The sequence below is a fragment of the Rhineura floridana genome, chromosome 8, assembly GCF_030035675.1.
Source record: "Rhineura floridana isolate rRhiFlo1 chromosome 8, rRhiFlo1.hap2, whole genome shotgun sequence".
Lineage (NCBI taxonomy): Eukaryota > Metazoa > Chordata > Lepidosauria > Squamata > Rhineuridae > Rhineura > Rhineura floridana.
In genome coordinates, this window is record NC_084487.1 from 4,945,338 (window position 1) to 4,966,616 (window position 21,279).

General features: G+C 47.4%; 1 protein-coding gene across 2 annotated transcripts; it reads right to left on the reverse strand.

Annotated features, from left to right (window-relative positions):
• Positions 1 to 2,978: 2,978 nt before the first annotated feature.
• CEP41 (centrosomal protein 41) lies at positions 2,979 to 20,810 on the reverse strand. Of its 2 annotated transcripts, none has more exons than XM_061638033.1 (11): positions 20,652 to 20,810; positions 15,516 to 15,579; positions 13,376 to 13,423; positions 10,571 to 10,632; positions 10,042 to 10,111; positions 9,091 to 9,235; positions 7,952 to 8,103; positions 6,364 to 6,431; positions 5,311 to 5,425; positions 4,327 to 4,545; positions 2,979 to 3,184 (listed from the first exon to the last, which is right to left on the reverse strand). In XM_061638033.1, the coding sequence occupies exons 1-11, from the start codon at positions 20,793 to 20,795 to the stop codon at positions 3,039 to 3,041; spliced, it is 1,233 nt and encodes a 410-aa protein (XP_061494017.1). In that variant the 5' UTR covers positions 20,796 to 20,810; the 3' UTR covers positions 2,979 to 3,038. The 2 variants fall into 2 exon arrangements, with proteins under 2 accessions (XP_061494017.1, XP_061494018.1); XM_061638034.1 differs by lacking the exon at positions 20,652 to 20,810 and adding an exon at positions 19,718 to 19,946.
• Positions 20,811 to 21,279: the final 469 nt, after the last annotated feature.

The window sequence follows — 21,279 nt, forward strand, 5'->3', positions numbered from 1 at the left end:
TCAAAGTGTCAGGTCATCACTGACAGACTAGGCGGGGTTCATGAGAAATATGGGAAGAGGAAACCCAGAGGGCTTCTGTGACTCGGCTACACGAGGCCACAAGCTTGGCTGAAGGACTCCTCCAACGTGGCAAAACGACCCAAGCCACAGGATGGAACATGAATCCCCACCTCTTCGGCCAGGCCATTCACAATCCGCTGCTCTTCCACAATCAGTTTAAAAACCGCTCAAGACGATAGTTCAAAACGAACAAAAATCAAAATAGGAGAACTGATTAGCAAGCAGTGTGTTAAAGGGATATTGAGAAGTCAGTCTTTTAGGTAGATGCCTCCCAAGTAGCTGAGGAGCTAAACACTTTCACAGTACAACTTCCCATGCCATGTCTTAAAATCCCACAGTCCACACCGGAGCAGCAATTGCAAGCTACTCTTGCAACAAAGGCAAAGGAAAAACAAAGGCAGGGGAAGCCAAAAGAAAAAAGAGCCATACGGCTGATGGAGCGCCAACCTGATTAGTCGCTATGGGGTTACGGATTATTATTTTTAACCATGCAAAGTTGGTTCATATAAAAATAGATCTCTTTTAAAAATCTGTATAAAAAGAAAAGCTGCAAAGGGGAGTTTATCAGGTTGGAAAAATGCACTGGACTGGATTTTGCAGTAACACCTATTGCATGCAACCCCTTGCAATGTCATTACTTTTAAGATTTCACATCGTTTGTACAAGGCAAAACTGAGAGCCTGCAGTGTCGTTTCCAGGGGCTTATGAACACAGACAGGAGTTCAAATGCCACCAATTGAATGCATTTTCCAAAGCTCCAGTCACGACTTGAGAAAAAAATGTCAACAGCCTTCCCCAATCTGGTGCTCTCCAGTTGTTTTCAGACTCCAACTCCAATAATCCCCAGCCAACATGGCCAATGGTTAGGGATGATGGGACTTGTGGTACAACAACACCTGGAGGGCACCAGGTAGGACAATTTTATGACAGTATTTTAGGGAGAAAGTGGAAGTTGGAAAAGTTCTGCTCAGCTACATGAGGTTAGATTCTCAAATAAAGAGACTGTATGGTACACACAACCATATACATATTGGGTCAGCAACTGCAACTGAGATGGCTAAGGTAAAATACAGTTTTATAACTAAAATATACACAGGACTGGTAGAGATGGAGAGACAAGCAAAGACTGTGCCTCCTAGGAAAGTCCTTGTGGAATGATTTGCGCTTAGGAATTCACCTGGAAAACAGCACCATGGAACTGAATGCCTGGAACTGAACTCCAGACAGGTTCTCTTCCAGGAAAGGGCTGTTAAGTGGGAGGAGCTACAGTCCTGCTCTTGGGTCTTTGCTCAAAACTGACTGTATGTTGTCATTTCCTACATGGATTCGTCCAAGGGAATCACTCCAGCAGCACCACTGGAACCTTTCCTCTGTAAAAAGTAGTGGCTACGGGAAAAGGAGAATCTCTCTCTCTCTTTCTGGGACCAAAATGGGATACCCTTTGTTGTTTCCACAGATCCCCAGCTGGCTCACATCTTGGAAAGAGAGGCAAGCTAGCTCCTACTCTGGAGGCAGGAGAGAGAGGAAAATGAAGATGCTTAAGCAGGAGCAGGTGGTAAGCTCTGACACTGCTTAGCAGGATCAGAGTTACAGCAGTAAGTTGCCCATGACCTCTGGAGCGGAGATGTCCATGTCACAGGTATTGGCGCCATTGCTCAGGATGACAGGCCAACAGATAATTGCTCCAGTTTCTATTTGACACTGACAAGAAACCAGCTTGTCGAAAGAGTCAAGTTTGGGAAGCTCAGGGACCCCTTGCCTCCTGCCAACGTGCTCCACGGTGGAGGGGACACCTGATCTGGCACCGAGACCACTCCAAATCCTATGCAGACCACAGCAGATGTGATTGCATTTGTCCCACCACACAGCCAACCAACTGCAGAAGAGGATGGCAGCATGCTGCCATGGAGGCAATGCGCAACCAGTCTGCTGCTTGATGCACCCTTAATTCCAGGTGTCCTATCAGGAGTAACAAAATATTTCCTTGCACAGATGGGGAGGGGTGGGGGAGAGAGAGAGGAGAGTAAGGGGGTCAAGAGGACTGCCCTTTCTGCCAGTGCAACAAGCCAAGCAACTTTGCCAGCAGCTATTGAGATGTGAACAATCTCAAAATTACCCGGCGGGGGGAGGGTAGAGGTTACACTGCTCCACTGTGATGTTGGGTATCACCCAGAAAACCCTAAAATGCAAACAAACAGTGGAACAAGACATACTTACAACACACTCATCTCCAGAATCTTTCGCAATCTGGCCTCCAGAGTTATTCTTCAACTCTAGGGAATGGGATTTTCCTTCCATGCTGTCTGCGTGTTCACAGTATAGCCTGGGATGGCCATAGCAAGGAAAACAGCCAGCCAGTAGAAAGTGAAAGATCGGGAGAGGGGAGAGGTTATATTCTTTCCCCTTTATGTACAAGTGCAATTTCTAAGAGTGTTTGGGGGGGGGCGAGACCTCTAGGTAGAAGGCCAGAAATTAAACACTCAAATCGCCCGTTCATCATTACCTGGCTGTACCACAAACATCTATGGCCATTAAATCTCAAGCACTAACTAACCTCACTCGCTACCAACGTTGCTACTTCCTTGCTCATTCTGCTGTATTTCTGTTCAAAGTCCAGTCCCATTTTTGGATCGCTTTGGTCTTCGTGGTCTCAGGTGCCAGAACAGTTTTAAAAAAACCATCTCCTCTACCTTTGGGGGTGGGAGTTGCAAACACCAACACCAGTCTTAGTTGGGATGACTAGCTAAGGTTGATCTGTTGCCCCCATCCCCACAATCCTGGACTTCCCTTCCATGGCAAAGGTTATCAGCCTGTGCATGATCTCCCTCCCCCCTCTGCTAGTCAAAACCCCACCCACATTTCCTCCACACACACCCTCTGCCCTGCACAGACCACCTTCCTAAAAGTGAAAGACTGGCTGGAGTGATCAAAGGGCCCCAGGAACAGGGCTCTCTTTATTCAGTGGAAAAAGGCACCGTCTATCTCCATGGCCTGCTTTGGAGGCTGCTGCTGCTGAGGGAGCGGGTGGTGAGGGCCACAGCCGAGTGGGCGGCTGGCAGGTTCTGGCTGCTCTTTACGGCGGTGGCTTTGGAGTCTCGAGCTGAAGAACCACGACTAAGACGGCCTGCAAGAGAAGGACCAGAGAAGAAGGATGAGCGAGGCAAGCTGATTAGCCCAGGCCTTTCTCCATCATAAGCAACCAGGCCCAGCTTGGGCACATCCAGGCCTGGCTACCTTTCTCTCTTCTGTCCCTGAACCTCTTTGCTTCCCCTCAGTGTTTAAACTTAGGCTGTAAACTTCTCAGGGCAGGAACCCGTCCTTTGGGGGCTTATGTTGATGCTGCTATCTAAATAATGATAACACAATGATGACAAAATTCTAAACATATATACTTAACTGCAGGGCATATTTTCTGGATTCTAAACCTTCTGGTTGCTGCTGTATTGGTTTGGTTGGTTTTTAATAGATGTTTTTAGTTTGAATGTTTTATTGACGGCAAGTTGTTCTGAACATTTTTTTTACAAAAAGCAGTTAACTCAGAATTTTTAAAATAATGTCACTAGCAACAAAAGCTTATCAGAATTGGGTTCTTCCTTCTTCCCCAATACAAAGGGTAAAACCCTGAGAAAGGCCAGGCATTCCTAAGCTGGGCTAAATTCAAGTCCACATGCAATGCTAAGTTAAACCACAGCTTAGTGTGAATGAGCAAATGCGGGGCTCCCGGCAAGGGGCTCACTCTTCCCCCATTGTTTTGCTCCTGTGCCAAGCTGCGGTTTGGCTTAGCGTATCACCTGGCTTGTGGTTTAGCTTTCCCAGACAAACCATGAGCCATAGAACAAACCTTGCTTACAGCTTGTGCTTCGTCTGGAGAGAGCTAAACCAGAAGCTCAGGATCAGATGACATGCTAAGCCAAGTCACGGCAAATGGCTTGTGTTAGGCCTGCAGGGGCAGAAAGAAAAGTCAGTGGTCCAGTGCATGTGGGAGACATTCAGAGTGGTCTCTGCATGGTGGCAGACTGTGGCCCTCAAGGCATCTGCTCAACCTCATCTGCTGTGTGCCTGATGAATGGGAATATTGGGGTGTTGCGTTGGCTCCAAAAGGAATACCTGGGAACTTTTAAGCCCTTTGCCAGACAATTTCCTTGAGGGCCACCCACCACAGATCTGGGATATTGGGGGAGCGTTGCTGTATCCATGGCTTAATGGTGGGGATCGGTTGTGTGATAAATGCCTGTAGAAGACAGGCAGCAAAGAGGAAGGTCTTACTGGCGGTATCCAAAGGAAGTTGCTCCTCTTCTAGATAGTACTGTATCTTCTGTAGATCCTCTGCTGTAAATCTCCATTTATTCTCAGCGGGCGGGGGAAGGGGATGCCTGGGAGTCATTTTTTTCCGGGCAGTCCCAGGCTGGCTGGCCAACAGGCAAGATGTGGGAAAGGTACCCGTTACCAGGCCTTCAGGGACCTTCTGAGCAATGACCCTGAGACCTGGCAGACAAGGAAGAAGAGACTCTGACCATGCAGGCCTGAGCAACGCATCCAATATTACACTGAACGTGCTCAATGGCAAAGCTAGCTCCTGTCCCCATCCATGTGGTCCATCGCGCATTTAATTCAGTACTCCAGTACATGGAGGCCGTGCATGATTCTACTCTCTCTCTTAACTCTATGTGGGGTGGGAGGCACCTGTTCACTGGAGCACTCTGGAACCAGGGGCTCACATGTTATGCACAGCAATTTAAAAAGAGGGATTCAAAGATATGCAAAGTGTGCTTGATGAGCTGCATAACTGGACAGGACACAAAAGCTGGATTTGAGGAAACTTTGGGGTGTGTTTTTCACCGAATTCAATCAATGGACTGTCTTCAAGTCAATTCCGACTTATGGCGACCCTATGAAGAGGGTTTTCATGGTAATCGGTATTCAGAAGTGGTTTACCATTGCCTTCCTCTGGGGCTGAGAGGCAGTGACTGGCCCAAGATCACCCAGTGAGCTCATGGCTGTGTGGGGATTCAAAACCTGGTTTCCCAGGTCGTAGTCCAACACCTTAACCACTACACCACATTACACCCAGGCTAATTAAACTAACTTGATCTCTTCAGGGATTTAGTTCCTTAGGCATGTCTATGTGTAGCAAGGTCACTGAATGCACATACCAGTTCTCTACGAATCACATTACACAGTGTTGGGGTGGTGGGGATGGCTCTGAATATACCAGCAGGAAATTATCAGGAAAACTCCAGGGCTTCCTACCTCCAGACAGCATAAATAAGTTCTCAAAGCCCCTCTCACACATGGTGGTGGCCGCCTGGCTTGCCACTCTCTCATCGTCATCGTAAAGAATGATGATCTTCCCGTGAGCATTTTTCTGGTGAGCAGAGACACTAAGGCTTGTGCAACCAACTGAAGTGGAAAGAGAACAAGATGGTGGCAAAGACCCCTCCCAGCACCCAGCGATGTCAAAGCAGCAACGCTTGACACAGCTCAACTCATCGGCAGCTGAGCAGCATTTAGGCTTTGAAAAATGAGATTTGGACACCGGTGCCAACACAGCTTCACGAGGGAAACTAAGGTGAGTGGCCTCAACCTTGGGTTGCCGTAAAGATGGACACACAACAGCTAACATCACCAACAAAAATGATTAAAACCCAAGTTCTCTGTTCAGAAGTGAACTAAATTAAGCAACATCCCTGGACATTTTAAACAAGGAGTGATTGTTTATGCCTCTGATTTATTCTTTGGGGGGGGGGGCTGTTGAAGAGGGCCTAGTTGGGCAAGATGTAGGATTGGGAGGGAAGAAGAGGGAGAGATAATTGCATCTTTCCCTCCACAGTGTAAGAGTGCCCACCCTAGGGGCTGCTGGGGAGATGGAAAGAGGAAGGAGCAGAGGGTGCAGATGGGAGGAGACAGCGGGCAGCAATAACTCCCCACAGCATGCGCCACACAACAGCCAAGCGTCACACAGCCCAACTGCCGCCTCTCCCTTGCAATGTGGGAGGGGAGTGCTGCCTTAACCTCTCCCAGACAGTCATTTTACCCCTGAAGTTCCTGCCATCTGCTTTTGTTTCCATGGCGTTTCAGATCCACATATGCAAAGTAAATACAGATCTGAGCCGCAGGCTGGAGAAAAAGCAGCTAAATATGACGATCCATCAGCCCTCAGCCCTGAGCCGAGCCCAGAAAAGGAGCGTTCCCCAAGGGAACATTATGGGGCTGCGAGTAGGGCAGCACGCCCGATCAAGCTTCGCCGCCTTTGATGCAGAAATCCTGGCAGGAAACCGAGACGCTTTGTCGGATGAAGGATACGTATTCCAAAACGTTATTCGTATAGGGATTCATGGTTCTGGAGAGTGTGGCGATGGGGTAGGAGTAAGCTGCAAAGGCAAGAGAAAAAGAACGCTCAGAAAGTCATAGGAGGGAAGGGATGGGCACAAGCCCCGAACCTTAAACAGCTGTGTCTTCCACAGGCCTTGCTTTGGTGGGTGGACACAGGTGACTCTGACTCTCTGTAATACGAGATGGTTGGGGGCTCACTTGCCAGTCTGCAGGGGCAAGGATCAACCCCGGGGGGGGTGCGTTTCAAACATCTAGCTTTGACGTTTGCTTTGGGAAAGGCAGCAGCTGTTGTTCCTCCACACCCTCCCAGGGCTGCATGACGATCCTGCCACAAGCACGGGACAGCTGTGAGAAGGTTGTGACTTGTTCCTGAAGGTTAAGGCCAGGACCCAAAAGGGAGAGCACGCACTTGGAAGTTCAGTTTTAGAAGTGGCTTTGGTCTTCAGAGGTGGGAACTGTGGCAGCATGATCTGGAAGGAAAATGTTGGCTGTCCAAAGTTAGTTCTCTCCTGCATGCCGTTGTGCCTTGCCCTTCTTGGGATCCTGGCCAGTGTTGTGGGGGGGGGGGCTTTGGGGAGAAAGGAGTTTTTTATTCTCTAGCCTGCCTCATTAAAAACCCAACGAACCCGGCACCGTGGCCTAGCTCCTCTGTTACAAAGCAACCAACCTGCAACATTTCAAGCATCCTCCTTGCACACTGCCTCAAACAGCCCCTCTCCCCAATGGTTCTGCCTACCAGGAGTAGATCAGAAACCTCTCCCAGTTCTCACCTTTCCCTTCCACTTTCCTGGGTGCCAATGCTCCTTCTCCCCAGACACTCCTTTGCTTATGCACTAGACATGCCCAAACTGTACCCCCAGAGGGGTGCCTCAACCCAAATGGCCATAACTGGCTAAGAATCCATCCCCCATTACAAAGGGTTAAAAAATGGGGATTATTCTCCATGAAAATCTGTCATTTGCAACTATCATGGATGACCCTTGCTCCTCACAAGAAAATCTGGGAGTCATCTTTAAGATTGTCCACCCTAGGCTACTTAGAGAATAAATGGCTTTATTTCTGTTTATTGTTGTCAGTTTCTCCCCTCATCTTTTGTATCTCCACCTCTAATCTTAATAAAAGCTTCTTAATTTGGAAGCCAAGATTTGACGGTATCCTTCTGAGAGCCCAAGGATCTTCCTCTGGAGAGCCAGAGCGCACCTCTGTGCTACACGCTTTGACTCAGGCGAGGTAAAGGGGAAAGGAGATCAGTCTCATTCAGTGGGGATGTTTGGGGAGTGAGCTAGTAGTCGCTTTCTCCTGAGCTGGGAAGGAGCCTGCAGTTCTTGGAGCTCCATTCTCTCTCTCTAAGAAGCCAGGGTGCAGCCAGAGGAAGTAGCAGATGCAAGCTGGCCTTGCTTCCAAGGCAAACCAGGCATCTCCCCATCTATGGTTGGAGTGTGTGCGTGTGTGTGTTTCATCCATTCTGATTTTCTGGAAAGGCGATTAACCTCCACAAAGGGGGAAAATGCTCATGATGCACCACCACTCCTGCACCCCCTTGCACCGACTGCCTCACCTCCCACTAGGTGGCACTGCTCGTAGGCATCCCGCTCTCTCACGTCCAGCAGCAGGTAGGGACAATCGGGATAAGGGCCGTCTTTTGTACAGGTTTCCGTTTTCTTGGGGGCATCTTTCCCCAGGTCCAGCTCGCCTACGCCACTGATCACACTGGAGGAAAGAAGAGCACAGTAAGGGCCTCAAGGGCGTGGCTAGGCCTGCTCCTTCAGGCTGGCTTGCTCCTGTGGCAATTGGTGAAAGCTGATCCACAGAGCCCCAAATAAGAGGGGTAATGCCACTGCCCCCTGGCCACAGGAGTTCAAAATGGAAAGTAATCCAGCTAATTCCCTAGATGAATCCTCCAGCCCTGAGGGTCACAGGTGGAGGTCCTGCCCCTGGTACCAATGACTGAGCACATCAGAAGACATCTTAGTCTACTTTACAGGCTTGTTACACGGATATGAGGGGAGAGCAGAGACTGTGTGTGTCTTGAACTCCATGGAGAAAAGTTGGGATGAAGATTCAACTATCAAGAGCCCTGCTGGATTGGACCAAAGGTCCATCAAGTCCAGGGGTGGGGAACTTCCAGCTTGTGGGCTGAATGTGGCCTGCTAGGCCTCTCAGCCTGACCTGATGAAGTCTCTCCAGGCCACACTATCATCCTGCTTTCCACAGCAGTCACGCTCGTGAGAAACTCACAAGCAGGACATGAAAGCAGCAGCCGTCCTCCCGCTATTTGTCCCCAATAACTGGCATAGAGGCATGTTGCCTCTGGAAATTCCATTTAGCTATAATGGCTAACAGTCATTGAGAGAAAAGGATTCGGATACCCGGAGGGGACAAGGAGCACGGCATCTATGGCAGTTTGTTATCCAATGCCTTTCCCAATGAGGCTTGTCTAAGCCAGCCTCATCCAACTTTTTGAAAGCCTGTAAAAAGTGCCTAAAGCCCAGTGGCAATTTTTAAGCAGTTTAAGCTAATCTGATCGACAGTGTGGAATACCACGTGCTGCTTTTAGAGTGTTATTGATTACTTTTATTGGACTTTGCTCTATCGAACTGTATTGCTGCCTCTTTTTCTAACCCAATCCATGCAGGGAGTAAAGGGCATCACAGCAAATGGAAGGAACGGCAAGCCCAGAGACACACTCTTAGATACCTCTGGAGGGTGGAACGATATGACTCCCCGGCTCCGGTGTTGTTGATGAACAGGATGGGACTGGCTGGTTTCTCACCAGGGCTGCCTTTGCCATTGGTCTCTGCTGCAACATCTGCGTCGTTATCTGCAGGAGAGGCATCGCCTTCTGAAAGAGAGGAAGAAGGCAAATGTTTCTTTAAACGCATTCCTGAATCGCTTAATGTTTTAAAATCTCTAAGCAGTATACAAAAATGTAACATAAAAACAGTATCATAGCAACAGACATTCAGTAATAACAGGGTTTAGCCTTATGGCTCAGGGAAAGTGCTGGTATTATGCCATGGGGGACAGCCTATGAGTTACTCACAGACTCACTGCAGGGACAATAAGCCTTCCACAGGTGTAGGTCTTCTCCTCTTGTAGCACATGATTTATTTGCCCTGCTACACTTTGCTCACAGGAAACCAGGTTTTCAGGATTTGTACTTGCCAAAATTCAGAGCCTCCTCCCAGAAACAGAACAAGCACTTCTGTGTTAATGGGCACTAACTGGACAGTGTTTGTGATATCACTGATGACAAGACACACTGCCCACCATAGCCACTTCCAGCATGTGGCTCTGGGAGTATCATTAAGTTTGGTCAAGGGGCAAGGGATTACTTTGTCACATAAGCATCCAAACAGTTCTTTTAATAAGAAAAAAAAAGTAATAAGTACTTCTCTGTCTGGGGAGAGACCATAGGTCAGTGGCAGAGGGCATGCTTTACATGCAGAACATCCCAGGTTCAATACCTGAAAATTCTGGTTGAAAGGACCTCAAGTAGCACATCAGAGAAAAATCTCTACCAATTTAGCAATGAACTAAATGGATTACTGGCAGCACTTCATGCCCATACCTCTTTCTTTGCAGCAGTACTCTACCATTTCTAAAAACCTTTAACTTAAAAAAAAAAAAAAAAGCCTGGGATATTACCATCGAGCTTTTGAATTTCCTCTGATGGTACTTCTGAGTTTTCATCAGATAGAGAAGCAACCTGGATCACCTGTGGATGGAGGCAAGGACACAATCAAAAGCAGCTCAGCAAAAGAGATGCTCTATATTGACTAGGACTCAACAAGCAATATCCGTCCAGAGGAAGACCAGCCCCAGAGAGAATTTTCATATATGTGGGTGGGTGGGGAGAGAGTTAGGCTAGGGTTACTCCATGGATAAGGCATTCTGAGGCACCTTCTACTTCACATGTTTTAGGACTTGGCCCCCAAATCTGGGTTTGATATCAAGGCTGAGATCTGATAGGTCCTAGTGAAATTACTCCACTAGTTTTCCAGAATGTTAAGTGATGGAAGCCTCGTTTTCAGAACTATTAAAAACTCATAGATGCGACTGTCTACTATACAAGACCTGGGGGATGGGCAAGATATAATGGCTTATGAGAATCGTTAGAACCACTGTGAGTACAGTGGGACACTTAAGGAGAAATGCAGCCAAGGACAAAACATACCAGCTGGGCAAAAGTAGTCACTTTCAGTCTCTTGAAGAGCTCGTCTTTCTTGTATCTGTAATCTGGAAAACAATGAAGAGGTGCCATCTATGAGAAAACTCCGATAGACTGAGCTCCATTAAAAACCTGGATTTTCAGGAGAGGGCCTGTCCCATGTACTATACCTGTATCCTACTCTTCTACCAAGGAGCTTAGAGTGGAATCCTAAAGCTTCCAAGATATACAAAAGCTTATGAGCTGTTCTTCAACCTAAATCTAACCTCACTCAAGGCCTATTGAAACAGGACTGTGCTTCAGCAAGGGAGAGAACCCAGGCCTCCCAGGTCCTTCCAACTAAAGAATCACCCAGCTCCAAGACCAACGCTCTGTCTCACAAGTGAGGAAACCTGTGGCCCTCCAGATGCTGTTGGGCTCTAACTCCCTTCATCCCTGACCATTGGCCATGCTGGCTAGGGTTGTTGGGAGTGGATCTCTGACATCATCTGGAGGGCCACAGCTTCCCCAGCCTTGCCCCCATCTGTTGCTGCCTTCACAGACAGTTGGGATTGAAAAGGTCATTGCAGCCCACCCTCCACCCAAGTAATGCCTTTCCTCTTTCAACAAGCCTTTTAAATTGAGACCTATCCCAGTCTCCGTCTGTGCTAGAATTGCTTTTAATGTTTTCTTTAATAACGTTTTAACCCCCCTTTTTTGTTTTTAAATATGTTTTTAAAGCGTTTAAAAAATGTTTTTAACATTGTTTTGTTTTAATGTATTTTAAGGTCTTTTTAGGATGTTTTAAAGTGTTTTTAGCATTTCTGTTTGCCGCCCTGGGCTCCTGCTGGGAGGAAGGGCGGGATACAAATTAAATAATAATAATAATAATCAGGCACCTCCAGCCACTCTGTGCAACCCAGAGCGCATTGCGCTATCAAGCAAAAGGCTGGGCACACTGACGCACAAGCCTATAAAGCAAGACCGCTCCAGACAACAAGAGCAAGCGAAAGAAGCATCGCAACCCCCCATTTATTTTCACCAGGTCAAAGTATGCAATACGTTGCTAAGCTGAACAAGACCAAACCTTGCTTCTTAACTACCACCAACTTACACTAGACAATTCTGCCCCCTGCAGAAAACAAATTATTCATTAATTTCCTTTTCAGGCCTGATCCAAGACAATTTGTTGCCATAGGCACCATAATATATATCCAACAATTTGCTGTCCTTAAACAGTGTCTAAAATCTGCCACCTGGGGTGGTTTGCCTCATGATAGGGACCGATTTCTTCTGAAGCAACATTAGATGCTCTACAGGTGCCTTCTCCTACCTGATGCTGCCCACTTGTTTTGGACTACAGCTCCCAGCAGCCCAAGCCAGCAGCCCCAGTAGTCCAAAACATCTGGAGGGCACCTCGTAGGGGAAGTCTGCTCCACAGAAACACTTGAGGGAAGATAACAAATCCACTTTTGCCTTGCAATATCAGCACGACATACCTGGAGCTAATCTGGAAGGTCCATTTAAGTTTTCAGACATCTTGAAGCAAAGATCTAGTGAGAACCAAACTATGACTGTTCAGAAGAGTCTATAACTCTTCAAGAAGCAGCAAAAAAAGATTTACAAAGAGAAGAAATCTCGGTTGTTAGTTTCTCACCCGCATCTGCTAGATAGGCAAATGGGGATTGTGCTTGACAGCTCCTCAGTTTTGATTTTCTAGCCTTGTCGCTGATTTTCTCAAGTTACAGATGAGACAGAGGCAACACTGTACCTGGCATTTAAGGATGCGTCCAACTGGTGTCATCTATCCATGAGAAATCAAGCCGGTTTGCAAATTACCTGAACCACACAAGGTGCTATTCACCATAGGCCCAATGAGAGGGTTTCTGCACCTAAGCTTCTTGAAGTGGGATTTAAACAGAAGAAGAGTCTGACACAAAAGAGTTCAGAGCAAAACAAATGGAAACACAACAAGTTTTGTAGCACAGATACAAGGAGACCACTGCTAAGGTTTCAGTACTCAAAAGCAATCTGTTCACAAAAGGATGCTGTGAAACAAAGTAACTTTATTTCTAGTTGACCAAAGCAATTGCAACTAAAAAAGAATAAGAGAGATTGCAGGGTGAGGAAAAACTGAGAGTTGCAATAAAAAAAAAACACCCGAAACTCCTTTGTTTTCCAAGTATGGATTCTGACTTGCTACCTGAACTGTACAAAGTTTGAAAGGACAGCGTCATCAGGCCTGTTCACAGAATTAATTAAGCCGAGAATATTAGCATTCATTTTGGAAAGCTTCTAGTCCCCAGTTTTGCAGATCGAGGTTGGGAAAATGCATGTGGCGGCGGCCGGATCATTGCATAAGCACACTTTGATGAAGCTTATTCCCTAGACATGGCTGTCCCTGAGCCGAGGTGCACTTAATTGGGGTTGTGGGAAATCAGGAGAGAAAGGCAGCTACCTTCCTGTAAAAATGTAAATGTACTGCCTTCGATTCCGACTTATGGTGACCCTATGAACGGGGTTTTCACAAGGCTGAGAGGCAGTGACCGGCCCAAGGTCACCCAGTGAGTTTCCTGGCTGTGTGAGGATTCGAACCCTGGTCTCCCAGGTCCTAGTCCAAGAAACATCTTGTGCCAGAGGATGCAAAGATGCCAACAGCCTGCTTCTCTGCATGAGCACTTCACTGCTTGGGAGGGGCAATCCTGATTCAAGTGACAAGTCCTCAAAGTTCTGGACCCCCTACAGCAGGCTCTCCTGTACTCCCCTCTGCCAGTCTGTGGCCCCAAATCAGTGAATTACAGATGCCTAAGTAGTTGCTGTAAGATTACTCACTTCTTTTGATCTCTTCCAGTTTTTCAGTGTATTTGGTCATACTACTACCTGCAAGAGAACACACACACACAGTAATGCATTCTTCTCCATGGAAGATGCACAATGAATTAGTTCCCCAGCAATATGGAAGAGGGAGAAACCTTAAGGGTTATCAAGTCCTCAACTCACCCATTTATTCCAAGTTAATCCAATGCTCGTAATCATTAATGTGGATTAGTAGGTCTAGAAAATCATAGGGATCCCAAAATAGCTGATGCTAGCTCTGAGAGGCTTGAAATATTTTATTTATTGTGTTTTCATCCTGCTATTTTTTCAAGGAGCTCAGGGTGACAAACGTGTTTTCCCATGCCCCATGCAACTCTCACAACAGCCCTGTTAAAAATGTAGGACTGACAGGCAGTGACTTTTCAACACCCCTCAGTGAACGTCAAGGCTGAGCAGAGATTTGAACCCAGGTCTCCCCAGTATTAGTCTAGCACTCCAGAATTCCCATTCCATATAAAGATGCCTTAAAAGGGTAGACATAAATCAGGCTGCAGCATCCTTGAAAGGGTTGCGCAGATGAATTAAGAGGTAACTGGTCCACATTAACCAATCTGGAGTACAGCATCAGAAGATTTCTGCTCACTTCCTTGATTTAGGATGAAAGAGTTGATCCACTGGCAAAGAAAGGTGGTCTCCTCATGAGGTGTGGAAAAGCAGGCTAGATTTTTGGGAGAGATGCTGCGCATGATCCATTCATGGATTTGTAACTGACAAACAAGTTTCCATTAGGAGTTTTATGACCCAGTGCTAGCTTTGCTGTACTGTACTGAACGCTGAAGCTATGTTATAGGTGGTCTTCTCTAAGTTGCCTTTTTATTCAATCGCAGCTTCCTACTCCCAGCAATCAGATATCAGCCACCCCCTTACAAATAATTAAATAATTAAATAAATATTACAATGAAAAGATGGCCTCCAGAGATAAACATTGTCAGTAAAAAACACAGAGGAAGGTCCATATGCTGCAATCAGGTTTGGAGGTGTGTGTGTTTCAAAACAGACCATAGACACTCAAGTAATTTATGAAAGGGGCTACAGCCCATTGGGTGAGCAAAGACTAATGCAGATGGCATCAGGTTCAATCTCCCCATAAAGGACTTCAGCCAGCAGAACTGGGAAAGGCTTTGATCTACCTGAATCTTTGGAAAGCTGCTGCCAATCAGAGTAGACAATACTAGGCTAGATGTACTGCTTGTCTTACTCAGTACTAGGTAGTTTCATATCCTGACATATTTAATACACTGCTAACAGTTGAAAGAACACTACAAGGCATGCATGCTGGTGGGGCTTCCCCTTTCTGCCAAGACCTGCTGTGTGCAGGCCTCATGCTCAATCCATGGTTAAACTGCATTGACCAGGTTCATATTATTCAAATTTCTAGCTTCCATGCTCCCACTTCAAAGACTGGAAAAAAACCCTATTCTAGCCTTGTAGATATCCCACAAAAGTCGACGTGCTACACCCCCCCCCCCGTATTAGCCATTTGTGGTCTAAAAGAAATAAAGAACCAACTGTAACACTTTCACTCTGATTGCCTGGAGGAAGTTATTATTCCTCAGAGGTGGCCAAGTAGCTACAATAGGGCCCCACTCATACGGCAGGTTAGATTCCAGACCCCCGCCGGAAAGTGAAAAGCACCGAAAAGCAGATCAGCTGTAGTGCAGGGGTCTGGAACCTAACCTGCTGATCGCACCAGAGGAGAAGAAGAACAGATCAATGGTGCAGGAGTCTGACCGCCCCCGAGGAGAAAATCAGCCCCCCCTCCAGCTGGTGCCATATTAACGGAATGCTGAAAAGCGGGGCGCCAAGAAGCGGGGCCCCACTATATATTTACAAAAATTTCCAACATTTAAATAGTATCCAATGTGCTGACTTTCTAAGGGCTTGTAATTAAGTATATTCTGGGAGCTAAGTCACAAAAGCACATTGTTACCTCAAGATCTGACATCATAGCCCACAAACTCTTGACAAGGTCACATCCTCCTGTATGTACAAAACCCACTGTTCTGATATAGCAAGGGAGAGATTTCTGTCTCATGTACTTTGCTCAGATTAAAACATTTCTAGAGGAAAGACAGAGGGAGAGATGTCCACTTACCTGTGTCAAGGCGAGTTTTTACATGCTGGTATTTAGGATTCTGTGGGATCCTTTTGGTCAAAAACTGTTGAGAGAGAGAGAGAGAAAGAGAGAGTATACCCAGCAGATAACCCAAGTATGGAATGGAGAACTGGAACACCAGATCAGGGACGCACATAATTGGGCTCCAACTAAGAGAAAGGGCAGGATATCAATCGATCAATCAAATAAATAAATAAATAGTTGAAACAAAGAATGTAGAAAGAAGCAGAAACTGGGAACTATGAGTCCTAAACCCAAGAGCCAATACACTACAGTCTTCACAGAGCCAAGAGGCACAAGACAACATTTTATCACAACACACACTTTACTTGGGCTGTGCACTGTATTTGTTCAAATCACAAACCAAATCAGGCCAATTGGTATCCTGTCCAGATCAGGCTGAAGCAGCTACAAATCTCTACAGAGCAGATTAGCTAGTCCCAAATTGATTTGTAGAGATCTGTACAGATCTGTAGCTGAAAACAGTCTCTAATGAACTCAAGACAGGGTGTCTCTGAAATGGAGCAATACAATACAATAAAGGAGAACACCAGGGTGGGGAGAAAGTCTTGAGTAAAGTGAATTTGGTTTTAAACTCCCCCCACATGATCAGGTTGGCTGGCAAAGTATTTGTGTCATTGCTTCATGCAGACACACACAGAGTTTTCATCACATACCCACATTTCACCACTCCTTATCCAAAGCTTTGCTGTGGTACAGTAGTTTGGGATCTAGATACATGATGAAGCAGACACCATGATGACCACTTCACTACAAGCCTAGAGAAGCAAGCACTCTACCAACAGGCATTCAACCTACATCTAAAGCACATAAAAGCAATTGTGTGAACCAGGTGTAATTTTAGCAACTTTACAGTTCCCTTTTTGGGAAAGTGTGGACTGACCCACCCTGTATGGCCAGGTTCAAAGCCCAGAGATTGTCTGGTTTGGTTGTGAGAAGATAAGGAATCTGCCTTGTACGTGCAAAAACCTAAAAATGAGCAACACATTAAAGTAAAAGTTTTAATAACATTAGAAAATAAGCACCACATTCCCACCAGGAAAGTCTATGCTTGCTTACCACCCAGCCTGAAAAAGTAATGCAGCCAAGAAAATATATATAGTGATCAACAGAGGCAAAACAACTGCTATAACTGACAAGGGACAGAAGGACAAACTCCTGTCCTCCTCCTTCACTGGTCAGCTGAGGTGACGGTAGTAGAATGAAGCAGATGGGATGTCACTGCCTTCTTTGCTTGTTAGCTGGACCAGAGTATATTGGCCAGACCACTGGAAGGTGGGAGTGGCTTTATATCTTATTGATTACTTAGGTAGAACAGGGATGGGTGGGTTTTAGCCTTGCAAGATCTACTTTTTTTCACTAGAACCCTGAGAGATCCACCAACCAGAGCCAGATACAAAATAGTGGCTCTGGCAGATAGACACACATTTAAATGAAGGAACCGGCACATGCTCAGCTCAGGAATTTGTGATCAGTATTAGAACCAAGCTCACAATTCCATTTTACACAAAAATACACTTCTGGTTTTCCTCTGCTGCTCCCGCCCAAGGTAGAATTCTGCCTACACATTTCCCCCCTCACATTTCCTTTAGTAAGGGGGCAAGAGGCTCTTCTTACACACACACATGCGTACACACCAGACAGAAAACTGAAGAAGTCAAGAAAGGGGGCCTGGAATTACCGAACAGGCCACTCCCTCTGTTCCTACCACAATTACAGCCCTTTGCATTTCAGCAAGATTGCTGCTCATCTCACAGCTGGCAACCTATTTTCAAAGGCCTTGTGACAAGGTTCTGGTTATACAGCAAATCAATCACACGGTCAATTTAACTACAGGCCAAACAGCCACACACAGGCCAAGGCAATCCACATTTCACCTTACAGCAAAAAAATCACATAGTGGGCCACTTCATACACGCTCCCTTGTTCTGAACATGGGCTTAACATGTGCCTACAGAAAATTAGCTGTGCAAGCAGCCACAAGTACAAGCCACAATTCTGGATACCACCAAAATCTTACCTAAGAATTACCTGCCTGGAATTACCATAAGGTGGAAAGAGCAGTGATGTAAAAACTGTGGCCTGGGTTTGTGAAACTGTTCACAGGACCATACTACCCACAACATATTTCCAGCCTGAGTTGAAGATAACGATCTCCATGCACTAGCTACAAGTGGATAATGTGAATTAGTTCCAAATCAATTTTGGAGAAAGCCCACCACAAGCCTCCACAAAGTCAGCCTATTGTGGACAATAAGAACATAGGAAGCTGCTATTGGTCCATCCAGCTCAGCAATGCCTACACCTGCAGTCGCTCTACGGTAACTGGCAGCAGCTCATCAAGGTTTTCCACAGGACTCTTCCCCAGCCCTACTCAGACATTGAACCTGGGACCTTCCACATACAAAGCAGCATGCACTCTACCACTAAGTGACAGCCTGTCTTCTACACACAAAGCCACAAATGACCACTTAGCGTGCTAAGAAAATGGTGAAAGTGTTTGCTTATTTTATTTATTTATTACATTTATATACCGCCCCATAGCCAAAACTCTCTGGGTGGTTGACAGCAATTAAAAACATTTTTGCTGTTTGGGAACAGCAATATTTTGGCGGGCCTCTGCCACCAACCCTCCACCACCTCAGTCCTGACCCTCCACAGCCACTGCAGTTAGACCAGGCAGGCAACCTGTGGCCCTGCAGAGGTCACTGAACTCCAGCTCCCATCGGCTTCAGGTTGCACCAGTTTCCTGTCCCAAGTTAGAGAGCTCTTTTCTGGAAGACGTCATTCATAAACTAATGTAAATGTCCATCAGTTAAATCACCAATAAAAGACTGGAGGGCAGAGCCCTCGTCACAGGGACCCTGCAAGGCAGCAGGAAGTTCACAGCTAACACAGAGCTCAGGATCTCACAGTTAAAAGGGTGCAAAAATCATGAAGTTCAACCATCTACTATGAAGTAAGCCATCTACCACCAGCTCTACCCCGACCCAACCTAGCAAGTCACAATCAATCACACTGAGTTACAAGCCCAACGTCTCCAGCCAGAGCAGGGCAAATTCTTCCCCAGATGGAACTGGAAACCAGGTCTCCCACATCCCAGGCAGGCTGTCTATCCACAGGGCCCCACTGGCTCTGACTGTAATTGGGCATCGCCAGGAGAATCTGAGTGGTAACAGCGGGAAATGCAAGCCTTACCATGATTGGAGACCAGCAGGAATATCAGTGGGAATGGGAAGGATCCCAGCTTGGGATTAATGAGCTTACTTTACAAAACATCTTTAAAAAGTCTGAACTATGGCAGCAGCAACCTCAGACACTTAAGAAAGGACATAACAGCAGATCAAACAAGGGAACAACCAAATCTATCATCTGCTGCCTGCACTGGCCAATAAGGTCGCCTCTGGGAAGCTCACAAGCAGGGCAACAGCCCTCTCCTCCCATTTGCCTCCTAGGTGCTGCTATTAGGAGGCATACTGCTCCTGAACATGGAGGTTCCATGGATCCAGAGTGACTAATGGCCACTGATTGACCTCTTTGGGAAGCCTCAGTGGGGATGAGTAAGGAACCCCCCCCCAGGAAAGACAGCCTATGGGGGGATTTCCATATTGACCCAAATCCAGGGATAAGTGGGAGCCCAAAAAACAAGGAAGGTTTTTTTTTGCCCACTCCCCCAAACATATTAACCAGGGGAGCAGCACTAAAGGGGGAGGGGTGAACAGCCTCTTTTGGGAGGATCCCCTAAATTCAAGGCAAGTATCTGGCACTCATGAAAGAGAGAGAACGGTAGATTTAGTGGTGTTTAGGACACAAAGGGGACCTCCCAAAATGGGAATCACCCCCCCCGAAGAAGAGGGGGAGAAAAGGAGGGGAAAATAAGATGCTGTTTGAGGGATGTCACTAAATAGGAAGTTAGCAAAATGGGACCCCCCCAAAAAAAGAAGAGGGGGGGAGAGGAGGCAGCAAGAGCCTGCTTGAGGGAGGTCGCCATATGTGGCGTGAGGAGAGAGGGCTTGGTGGGGGGACCAGAGCGGGACCCCAATATCGGGAGGAGGACCCCACCCCGGTTTGGCTGAGTGGGGAGCGGGCCCCTCCTCAAGGGGGCAGAGGCGACGGGTGGGGGGGTCTCCCGGCCGCCCCTGCAGGGGCTGCGCTCTCACCTCAGGGTCCCCGATGCGCCTCCTCGCCGACATCCTGCCCAACTGTCAGCGTCGCCTCCTCCAGGCCCCGCCTCCCGGCCTGCGCGTCCTCCCCAATCCACGCCTTCCAAACCACAGCCCGGAGCCCCTATTGGCCAGCCACCGCGCGCCGCAGCCAATCAGCTCCCTCGCGCGCGCTCTCCCACTTAAAAAAACAACTCAGTGAGGGAGGTTTGTAGTGTGATTTTTTTCCTTCAGTTTAAAGTCCCGGCGTAGAGGCCGGCGGGCGTATCCCCCCTCCTTTTGTGACAAAAAAAAATGGCGTCAGTGGTTACCGGGGAGACGCGGAACTCCTCCGCGTTGCTTTGTCCTTCCTCTCCCCTCTTTTCATTCTGTCAAGCCGTGCTTAGACAGCATTGTGACGTAAGGTTCCGTCGTGCCGCCTCAATCAGCCGCGGCCAAAGAAACGCATGGTGTCCTTGCGCTGGCTCTTCCTTGGGAGGGTCGCGCCTTGCCGCAGTAGAGAAATAGTGCCTGTATTGGGGAGGGCTCGCGGAGTCCTGCTCGTGGGCTTCCCAGTGGGGGAATCTGGGTGGCATCTGTGGGGAAGCGCCATGGCTCAGTGGCAGAGCATGCAGAAGGCCCCAGGTTCAATCCCCGCTGGCACCTCAAGAGAGTTGCTGCCAGCCAGTGTAGACAATATTGAGCTAGATGGACCAGTGGTCTGACTCAGTGTAAGGGGTGTCTTCTTATTTTTCTAGCTGGGAAGGGCCGTAGCTCAACGGCATAGCACCTGCTTTGCATGCAAGAAGGTCGCAGGTTCAGTCCTTGGCAGCATCTCCACGTGGGGCTGAGAATGTGCCCTCACCCTTCCTGGAGAGCTGCTGCCTGTCAGTGTTGACACTACTGAGCTTGATTGTCTGTTTCAGTGTAAGAGAGCTTCCTATGTTCTTACCTGAGAGGGAGAAAAAGTCCTCTTTAGCCTCAAGCGGTCCTGGCTTCTCTCATTCTCTCTGGCCAAAAGGAGCAAGGCTCCCCCCGGGAAGAGGCATCCGCATGAGCCCAGTGTGCAGAGGGAGAAACAACACTCCCCCCCCATTTCTGGACTTTGGGCCTCTAGATGCAGACCCCAGACAGAGTTCTTCAGTTTTCCAACTGACAGAGTGAAAAGGTGAATACTGGTCCCATGTAGACACAACCGAGCAACATGGACCACTCACTAAAAGGCAACTTTCTATGTACCTAGAAACCGGGTTGGTCTACATAGGCCTGAGCTGGGAACCATTCCCCCCCCCTCCAAGGGCCGCATTCCCTTCTGGACAACCTGGGGGCCACATGTTGCTGGTAGGCGGGGCCAGAGGCAAAAGTAGAAGGGGCAACGAATGGAAATTTGACCTTTGTACTTTAGGACAGGTTCTACACACGCTCGCTGGCTCTCTCCTCCATCCAAGCTGGTCAGAGTCCAAGGACGCTTCCCAACAAAACTGTTTTTAAAGATGTTTCATTTTGATACATTTCAAAAACTTGTTTTTAAGATGTTTTAAAGTGCTTGGAGTGTTTTTGTTTGCTGCTCCGGGCTCCTT

Coding starts and splice junctions, on each gene's coding strand:
- CEP41 (XM_061638033.1), bottom strand. CDS start 20,795: ATGGGGGGGGAGTGTTGTTTCTCCCTCTGCACACTGGGCTCATGCGGA. Junction 10,112..10,570: donor TGACTACTTTTGCCCAGCTG/GTATGTTTTGTC, acceptor CTCCATCCACAG/GTGATCCAGGTTGCTTCTCT. Junction 4,546..5,310: donor CTTATTTATGCTGTCTGGAG/GTAGGAAGCCCT, acceptor CTTGTCTGCCAG/GTCTCAGGGTCATTGCTCAG.